Raw genomic sequence first — 10805 nt, forward strand, 5'->3', positions numbered from 1 at the left:
ATGACAGGGATTTATTATATTTCCATATTCCGGCTGCCAAGGGAACAACAACATCAATATATAAGTATGGCGACCCCGTCAGCCAGCCAACATATGTCTCAGTCGGAATCAAAAAAATCGGCTGTAGTATACTATAAAGCGGTATTAGTTACCGACGGATGAACGCGAATCATTTGAGCAGACACCTGACCACGTACGACAGACTGTCATGTGACCTTATGTCGGGATGTGCCTGTTCTCTATTGTCATACATGTATCTCCAAATCCGTAACGGCCGGTTCCCTAGCTAATTTGAATAAAGGTTGCTGAGATTTTTTCATTTGTTTCGCGCGACTACAATTTCAAAACGAGTTGTGGATACAAGCACAAACGTGGATATAACAGGAAAATTCCAAGTCGTAAGTCCAGGGTGAGTGTTTTTTATGGCTTTCACGTCATCCAACGTTAGTCAGGTTCCGGAATATTTGTGTTTGCGTATAATATTAGAACGCTTTGACTCAGATCACTTAGGACTGCAAGTCCACATTACGTAAACCAATCGCAATACCATTACATTTCGGATGTCAAATAATCACCTCTTCAATCGTCAGTTGTCTGAGAATTACCCTACTCACAAGGATTATTACAACAGCAAAAAATTAACACCTCGAAACATAATAAATAATACATTTGTCCACCATACGCGCTTTTGTTATGGTGGCATTAAAACGTATTTCAGATCACAATTACACTGGGCCTCACCGATAATATCATTAGACATGGTACCCATCACTATGTACGCTACGAAATAACATCCACCACCAAGACAGGTAAGTAAGAATATTATGGCCGGGATACAGATATACGTCGACTCTGTGAAGGCAGATCAATTTGTCGATATGGTTAGCACTCCCTTTTCCCACTTATCGATCATTTTCCACTAGTAGTCAGTCGCAATATTGAACACCGTTATTTCAGTTTAATGTGGATACTTTTGGCTAAGGTTTGCAACGGCGGCGACACGTAATTTTGCACGGGGGGGGGGGGATCTGCTCACCAACCTTACGCCGAGAGTGCGACCGAGGCATGCTCCCCCCTACAAAATTGTGAAATAGTAAACCCTCTGAAACGCTATTTTCTGCATTTTGAGGGGCAAATGTTGCTGACACGAAGGGTTTCAGCTTAATTTTGGAGGGGCGACCCCCATCATTTTTACAATTGGGCATCCGCCCCTCAAATCACACCCCCCAACCGCCGGTGACGCCGCCACCGGTTTGTCACAGTTGAATTCAAACACAGTCGCTGCATACTGTTACAGCGTGTAGCAACAATAATTCTAGATCGCTCTTTGATAAATTACAACCCTGATATTATTCGTATTATATCGGTAGTGCATCGATGTATTATGCGTGCACTTGTTTCAGGTAAAATGCAACTGTTAACCTTTGTTGTCTGTCTAGGCGCATCACCGCTACACTTTTTAAACACACCAAACATGGCCTGCCCATATATTGCCTTAATATGCCCAAACATTATTGCTTTTAAAATGAGCGACCCATACATGCACACGTTATAACTGATTTACTGAAAGTAATTTTTCCCTGGGCAACCACTACCAACAGGACTACCCGACATTTTAGGTTACACAAGCTAACGAGATTTGTGAGTTCAGTTCGATTCGGTAAAAACTGTCTATTCTGCAATTCACCATGATTTGGAATAGGCAATTTTCTGTTCATCGCGAGATTCCGCGTTATGCGTGATAACAAACGTAAATACAGGATAAACAAAGGTCATAGCGTCGTAGTGGCGTCAAATATCGCGTGGGATTCGACAAACGCGAAAGTATTTCGGGGATATTTTAATGCTTAATTATGTGCTGTCCACATTTGATGATGGTCAACTTCAATATAGTTAGGGAATTCAAACGCAATATTCACCTGTCAAAGACTGGCTTTTCGAATTTGAGCTATTGAAAAAGAAATTCGAGTTCAAAATCAAATCGTTCGATTTGTGCGGCAGACGTTCGGTCTACGTCTTTCACACAATACTCAAGATCTCGCAGTTGAACGGAAAATCCCTTATTACGATGTGGTCTTTTTCGCTGTTCAGTTTATCTGCCGCTATTTACTAGTACTATTCAGTATGAAAGCTCGCGTGCTTAGGGAGCCCTGCGCTGCGAAGGTTATGGTAATCACGAATCACGGTTCAACGAACCAAAAATTATGGCCATACTGCAAAGAATATTTGTTTGGGGTTGATCATTGATACAGTATCCTGAACATTGTTGGTTCGAAATATTGCCTATTGCCCAAATATTTGAAATTGTCTTCTCTTTACAAGTAGGTTACCCTCCCCCGTTTTTTTTTTATTATTTAATATTCAAAAGGTAGCTTCAGACACTGTTTCATTACCTCGAGTTCAAAAAAAATGCAAAGGTGTGTGTTTTATTTTTCTCCATTAGCCTTACAATTCTGGAATATAAATATCGGAATATTATCGTGACGTTTATTAAATTAGGTACGTACCCATAAAGATGGCGACTTTTCACGTATGACCTTGTCAAAAATAGCAATAAACAATCTATTGAGTAAATATAGAAACATTACAAAAACTTTCGTGAAACTGTTTTGAGCCACCTCAAATATAAGTCATTTGTGTAAAACATAGGTTTACAGTTCGAATAGTACTCTCGTGGTCGAGACGTCGTCTTATTTTGTTTGACATCATGATTGGGAAGGGTCACGGAGTTTCTGCAGTACGCATTATGAAATAGACAATAAGAAATTGGAAACTCTATTTTTGAATTAGTGTTTTTCACTGCATCTGCCTTTAGCTATTTTTCTGTAAATTTCCACGTAAATTTTAATTTTTACAAATTCCACTCTGCAGACTTTCTAATGGTCAACCCCTATAATAACAGCTGACACTCAACTCGGGTTACGCGATTGTGTGATTATTGTCGTTTGGGAAAAATAGTTAGTATTGACACTCGGGCTCCCTTCTCTCACTGCTTTATTGGTTTTCACAACAAACTATCGACCCTTTTCATGGCGATGAACTACAAGAGAGCTTTCACACGGGATTTCACGGTAGATTTATCTTTTTATTCCGCCATTTTGAGCTTCAATACCCACAATACTTTCGACGTAACGCTACGATCAGGTGACACATAACACCATTGCATTGGACTAAGTATGTATTCAGACACGTAAAATAAAATTGTCCCCAAATAATTTTGCGCCAGAGAGATTTGGGTGGCGATGTCGACCACCATATGGTCGGCTATCCGGCATCCAGCAGTGCACACTGCTCTTTCGCGGCATTAGTAGTTTGGAGAAAGGCGCCATGTTGGATGTGGACGTATATCCGCCGGTCCAATGTATCGTGTCTGTCTCCAATGCACATACAAACTTACTGTTTGTTAGGGCCAAACATAAAGAAACGCTGAATGGCTATGTTTTAATGTCGCTTGCACCTGAAGGCCTGGGTGTTTAAAATAGTGATAAATTAAATAATGGTTGTTTTTTTTTCAAAATAATGTTTACATGAGTTCTTTTTATGAATGCTTGCTCACAGTAAAGTGAAATAGAAATTATGCTAATTTATGCTAAATTCAGAGAAAATAATCATCAACATAAGTGGTTAATCCTCGTTCTCCGACAGATAAACCCGTTTCTGCCTTGTTCTCATTTGGGAGTCAACAACGCACAGTTAGAAAAATATTGCATTGTATTGTATTGTATTGTGAGTAATAGAAAATATGAGGACAACTTAGTGAGAATTCTCATTATGTTATTGATAATTGTAATGTCGGTGTGGTACCAGGGGTGCCACAGTAGGACTTTATTGGTGCGTTACAGAGTATGTTATCCTATCTACGTCAAGCTACTTTACTCTAGCAGTAACCAACTACGGAATCATAACAACAGCTAACTATAACTAACAATGTTTGCTTTTTACAGCTTTCAGTTGACTCTCAAACGGTTGAAACGATCTGAAGACATAATGAGTGAGAAGATGGAAATGACGTCAGTTGCTGAATATCATGACGCGGACGCAAACGAGGCAAGCGACGCCACTGACGAGTCAGGGTCAAGAAAAAACAAAATATATGACTGTAAAATTGACCCAATTTTATTGAACTCAAAATTGTTTTATTTTTTCTTCTTTGGCGGACTCGGTGCTGTATTACCGTATTTAACTATCTAGTATAAACAGCTTGGCATGGATCCGTTGCGTCTTGGGTTAGTGGGTGGCATTCGACCGTTCATAGGTTTCCTAAGTGGTCCACTATGGGGCGCCATCGCCGACAAATACCGAATACGAAAACTCATGTTAATGTTTTCGCTCTGTGGTTGGATCACAATGATTTTAGTATTGGGGTTTGTGCCACCGGCCAAGGAAGGTGAATGTCCCGTTGCTGCGAACGTAGTTGGGCAATATTTGAACGAAACTAACGGCTCCACAGCCATCAACGTAGAGATGTCTCGCCGAAGAACGAGGTCTCGCTCCACCACTGATCTCGCTCGGATGAACTTCAGGAGTTCTGTTGAGATTTATTTACATGCACCGACACTGAACAACGCCGGAAAGTCACGTGATTTATCTAAAGGACGCAAAAACATATTCGCGAGGTCCGCCGATCGCAATTTTAGCGACGAGATCGTGTCCGAGATTGAGGTGATGACAAACGAAGAGGATCGAAGTTGGTTGTACGATCACAACAGTCTGCTGAATTTGTTTCTGCTTCTAATGACGCTTACCATGGCGGGAGAGTTCATGCAATCGCCTACGTCAGCCTTGGCGGACACAGCCACTCTCAACAATCTAGGTGGGGGCAATATGGATAAATACGGTCACCAGATCGTCTGGGGTGCCATAGGATGGGGAACAGCGTAAGGAGCCTACTTAAAGCGGGAGGGTCGTCACCTGCGCAAGCGCGGGAATTGAGTCCCAAGCGACGATAACAACACACGCTAAAAACGCAAAGGCTTATGGGTAGACGCTTGTTTGTAAACAATGACACGCTATGGCCATTTGACGCATGCGCAGGTGACGACTCCCCTGCTATAATTTTCTTGGTAATAGCATCAGTCACGTATGACGTTACACAGCATTACGTCATTCGATTCATATATTTGAGAGGCATGTATTTTATTCTAACAAACAAACATACACAGTTGTCACGTGTACTTCATGTGACGTCATAGAAACGCTTCGTCGTAGAGGGCACGATTTATAGAAAGGCGTCTAAAGAGTTTGTACTGTTTGTTACATTGCTTTCAATAAAATAACACTCTCCATATTTCTAGATCGTTTGCTGTCGGTGCACTGGTTAATTTAACTAGACACACTACCATAAAGTGTGGTATCGAGTTGGTTTTCAGCGATTATCGTGTGGCTTTCTACTGTTTTGCTGCATTAATGATAGGCGCTTTTATTGTGGCAGTCAGATTAAAATTCAAGGTGAGTGTCCCAGTATTACGGTTTACTTTGTAAAAGTTTGAACAATCTCTGTGTAACGTGAGAATTCAATTTAAAGGGCGCTAGTCGTGCCGCACATGTGCGACATTTGTGTTGATAAACATTGCTTTTCCCACAATCCAATGCGCGTCTCTTTCACTAATTACCTTCGGCGACTCCTTCGATACCTCCCAAACACCAAAACAAAATACTTAATTAAAACTTAGTAACCTCTCAGTTTGTACTAGCAGGTGTGCACAGCAGTCAAAATCGCCATCTTTGTTTATATGAGACCCATATCTCGCGCATGCATGGCGCGACGACTACCGCCTTTTAAATTTGAGCATCCATTTCCATCATATGCATTCAGGACCAAGGCGCCATTTTTATTTGGCTTCTTTCTTTGTACCTCATGGTTTTAATTAGTTTTCGTAAAAATCAGCTTTTTATTAAGAAAATAGATTAGCCAGCATAAAGCACAATTTGTTGCTATTTGATTGCAAATACTAGTACTTCATTGAAAAACATGTTCTCCAAACTCGGCAATTATGTTGTCAATATGAAATTATAGCAAACTGACATTGCCACTATTGTTTATCGTAAATTAAGGGAAATTGTGTCCAGCAAACATATCTGTTCAAACAAGATTTAAATTTGAATCCATTAATTCGCGTTGTAACGTGTTTATGCAAAACATAGCACGGGAATCATTATTGCCAAGCAAATTAGGGAAAAAATATTGATGTTATTGGGCTTGTATCCTCTTGTCTTGCGATTCATAAGTGACAATTTACATAATATATTTATATTTTATATGAAAATCTACAAAGTAACACATGATGCAATGCCATGACGTAATGTTCACGTGACGTAATGGCATCGCGCTGATTGGTAAAGCAACGATTCACACGTCACTTAGGTCAGCTGCGTCATGCACCCATTCTCGTCACGTGCATTGCTTCATGAATTACATCATGTATATCGGCATTGGCTACGAATCAAGCAATCGCAGTGGAACATTAACTATGACATTTGACAATGGCATTGGATTTAAGATGAGCCCTTGAATATTCTATTGCTCACACGTAAAGATGGCGAATGAGAATATTGTATTTTTATTTTTAGAAAAAAAATTCTAAATTTTATTACAGGATGATGATAACGATGAATCTTCGAAGCACAGTCTAGCATCTTTGATCAAGTTATTGAGTAAAATACAATATTTCTCAGTTCTAGCAGTAGGCTGCTTTGTAGGTATTTGCAACGGGGTTGTCTATGGATTCATTTTTTGGCACTTGGAGAATCTTGGTAAGTAAAACAAAATATTGTTGCCTAGTAATCAAAACACAATATGGCTGCCTGCTACGCCAAATATTGCTGTCTAGTAATGACAAAAAATATGACTGCCTACTACGCAAAATATGGCTGCCTAGTTATCAAAACAAAATATGACTGCCTAGTAATCAAAACAAAATATGGCTGCCTAAGTAAGCAAAACAAAATATGGCTGCCTAGTAATCAAAACAAAATATGGCTGCCTAAGTAAGCAAAACAAAATATGGCTGCCTAGTAATCAAAACAAAATATGGCTGCCTTTTAAGCAAAATATGGCTGCCTAAGTAAGCAAAATTAAATATGACTGTCTAAGTAAGCAAAACAAAATATGGCTGACAAGGAAGCAAAACAAAATATGGCTGCCTACTACGCAAAATATGGCTGCCTAGTTATCAAAACAAAATATGACTGCCTACTACGCAAAATATGGCTGCCTACTAATCAAAACAAAATATGGCTGCCTAAGTAAGCAAAACAAAATATGGCTGCCTAGTAATCAAAACAAAATATGGCTGCCTTTTAAGCAAAATATGGCTGCCTAAGTAAGCAAAATTAAATATGACTGTCTAAGTAAGCAAAACAAAATATGGCTGACAAGGAAGCAAAACAAAATATGGCTGCCTAATAAGTAAACAAAACATGGCTGCCTAATAAGCAAAACAAAATATGGCTGCCTAAGTAATGCCAAAAGGTAATTAGTGATCAGTAAAGCTTGTATCGGCAATGTCACTGTTGCTATGCAGTCAACAGTCATTCAAAACATTGACTCAGCTGTTTGTTTGTTTTTTTTGTTTACCGATGATATTGACCGAGAAACATGTAATAAAAGGTGAGCTCCCGTGTTAGAACAATTGCCTTTCTAATGTCGTACTTCTAGATTGGTCTGATTTACGACTACAGTGTATCATTGAGGAATGAAATAGGCTCATAAAATAGGCTAAGATTTCCAGTTTCTCCCATAGCAACAAAACTAATGATGCATTCTTTATGTGCTATATATCTGAGCTAAAAACAGCCAGTAAAACATGCAAATTAAAGCGGGGGAGTCGTCACCTGCGCATGCGTCAGATGGCCATAGCGTGTCGTTGTTTACAAACAAGCGTCAACCATTGAGCCCTTACATTTTAGCGTGTGTTGTTATCGTCGCCTGGGACTCAATTCCCACGCGTGCGCAGGTGACGACCCTCCCGCTTTAACTTTTTTTCTTCTTATATGCTTTCAGGTGCATCGCAATTACTTATGGGGACATGCAGCTTTGTGTCTTCCGTGTCACAGATTATTTTGTTCTTTCTGTCACATCCGCTGTTAACGGCGATTGGAAACGTCAATATCTTGTATCTGGGGCTGTTGTGCTACGCTCTCAAATTTCTTATCTATGCACTCGTCACAAATCCATGGTGGGTACTTCCGGCGGAAGCACTACATGGTAAGTAACAGCTGTACGTTGTCTTTAAATATGGAGTTCGTGCATCAATAGGTGATTTTCCGTACAACTGCGAGATCTCGCGAGATGCATGAAAGACGCGCGTCGAACGTCTGCCGCAAAAATCGAACGATTTGATTTTGAACTCGAATTTCCTTATTTCGTAGCTCACACCGACCGGCCGATCTTCGACAGAGGAATATTGCTTCCGAATACCCTTACTTAATCGAAATTGCCTATCATCAAATGTGGACAGCACATTATTAAGCATGGAAATGTCCCCCAAAATACTTCGCGTTTGTCGAATCCCACGCGATGTTTGACGCCACTACGACGCTATGACCTTTGTTTGTCCTGTTTTTACGTTCGATTTCACGCATAACGCGTGATTCTCGCAGTGTACGGAAAATGGTCTATTGGAAAGAAGATAGCAGAATGAGTTGCTCACTCAATAATATGTCGAATGGTCAACTTGAATACTAAAATCAGTCAGTCTGATGCCTGGGCTGCCCTCCATTTTCCTTTGGCGGTTCCTATGTCCCCTGGCCCCTATTGTTCTTTATTTGACCTCGTGACCTCGATTTGACCCTGTGACCTCAATGTGACTTCTGTTCGCGCCTATGGTTTTTGAATGTCCCCTGTGAGGACATTTCTGGTCGGATTTGACTCCGATTTCCGCTGTACCCGGTCAATTCGACCATGGCGAGTCTAAATAACGCTAGCGCGCAACTCTAAATGACTTCGAAAACTACTGCGTTACGCCCTCCGCGGTGCTCCGAATCGAACACAGGTCTGATGCCGTTCGGTCGGCAAGGGCCTACTCAGTAATATTCTCAAAATCGGACCGGAACAGGAAGTCAGTAGAAGACAAAAGATTCGTTCGTTAGCGCACAATCCCTCTATCAGTGATAGAGGGACTGTGGTTAGCGTGGGGAGGAGAGGTGGTAATCCGAAACTTCATTGTCTATTCTTGTTTGTGATTGGCCCGGTCAACGTTTGGGGATCGTGACATAGCTTCGTTTTGGGGGAATGGGGTTCAAAGGGCCCAACTCTTTTCCCAGTTACCAGTACTGCGCATGCACCATATTCGCCAATGGTCACTAAGAACTCCTTGAGAGCGATAGGACCATGCCCCTTGTATTTCCCACCATACTGCGTTATATTATTTGCCATCGTATCGACTGTTCCAAATAACACGATTACACGTAACAGTGAGCGCAATGACTACAGAGAATGAAACACTACTGGGGAGGGCAATGACAACTCGCGTGGCTTTCTCGCTGTCCATGAGATCTCGGCGGCCATTTATGTAATTGGTCGCTTCATACCACAAAACACCCAGCCATTTCTCTGGGTACGTGATGGTAATAAGATTTACAAATAGCGACAAAACTCTAATAAACCCATTAGCTCAAAGTACAACTGTGCATATGTACAGTACCAATAAATCATTTCGTTCAAAGAAATTGTAAAAGTATTGTAAAATGTGTTTCATTTTCGTTGGATTCTAGGTCTGACAGGAGCTGCTGTGTGGACGTCATTGTCGACATACTTGGCATTCATCGTACCGAGTGAGTCGTTTGCCACGATGCAGGGAATTCTACACGGAGTCCACTGGGGTCTTGGCAGCGGAGTTGGTAATATGCTTGGTGGTGTGTTGGTTGATGAGTTCGGAGCTGTCATCACGTTCTTCGTATTCTCTGTTATAAATATAGTAGTTTTAGGACTGTTCTTCTGTATTCAAAAGGTACGACTCGTATTACACTTTTAGGCTCTAAAATCGGAAATATTGACAACAATGTGATCTGGATTTTTTCTGCACAATAGCCCCCTAAAAATAAAGATAAAAAAACGAGTGCACTGTTTTTTCCACCCACTTTCTAATCACCAACCCCCTTATTTATGCCAATGGAATCGCCGAGATGAGCTTTCCGGTATATTACGCGATAGACTGGCAAAAGTCGGGACTTCTTTTTTTGTTTTACAAAAAGAAATAATTGTTTTTTCAAAACCTTTTAGATTGATCGAGAAAATTAAGGATTTCTTTCGCTGTTACGCTATTATTCGCGATCACGCGAAAAAGGTTAAATTGACAGTCTAATTTTTACATTCATTTTTACACTTTGCGTTTCGAGTTGAAATTACCCCCCTTCGCCCACACAACATTTGTGTTGTATTGCGTTGTGTTCAATTTGAATCAGAATCTGACCTTTGACACAAGTGGCAGCGGAGATCTCGTTGAGAGCGAGAGAATCACGTGACCCCTCCCCTGCAAATGGAGTTCTATTTTTACCCCTTCTCTATTCCTAATACGACGGTTATATATCGATTGGGAGAGAGCGGAGGGCGAGATAGAATGGGATGAGGCATAAAACAAGTCACGTTGTTTTCGCACTCAATGAGATCTCGGCGGCCATTTTCGTCCTTTGTTATTTGACTGGCTACTTTTATTAAACGTATATTAGACATTAATTTGAAAATTGTCCTTGTTTTCAGTGTTGTCCAAGTGCTGAATCTACTGTGGATGGCTACAATGAACTTGAAGGACTGACAAAAGAAGAGGTAGTGAAAAAGCAACTCGATTAAACCGCCCAAGAACATA

At 40.7% G+C, this 10805-nt stretch overlaps 1 protein-coding gene across 2 annotated transcripts; it reads left to right on the plus strand.

The window, feature by feature from the left end:
• Positions 1-722: 722 nt before the first annotated feature.
• Positions 723-10805, plus strand: LOC102804176 (major facilitator superfamily domain-containing protein 6-like). 2 transcript variants are annotated; one of them, XM_078010531.2, is made up of 7 exons: positions 723-809; positions 3945-4877; positions 5295-5448; positions 6597-6753; positions 8003-8206; positions 9715-9950; positions 10700-10805. In XM_078010531.2, exons 2-7 carry the CDS (start codon positions 4207-4209, stop codon positions 10787-10789), a joined length of 1512 nt encoding a protein of 503 aa, XP_077866657.2. In that variant the 5' UTR covers positions 723-809; positions 3945-4206; the 3' UTR covers positions 10790-10805. The 2 variants fall into 2 exon arrangements, with proteins under 2 accessions (XP_077866657.2, XP_085350394.1); XM_085494268.1 differs by lacking the exon at positions 723-809 and adding an exon at positions 2947-3071.

This window comes from Saccoglossus kowalevskii, chromosome 20 (genome assembly GCF_978046115.1).
Source record: "Saccoglossus kowalevskii chromosome 20, keSacKowa6.1, whole genome shotgun sequence".
NCBI classification, from domain to species: domain Eukaryota; kingdom Metazoa; phylum Hemichordata; class Enteropneusta; family Harrimaniidae; genus Saccoglossus; species Saccoglossus kowalevskii.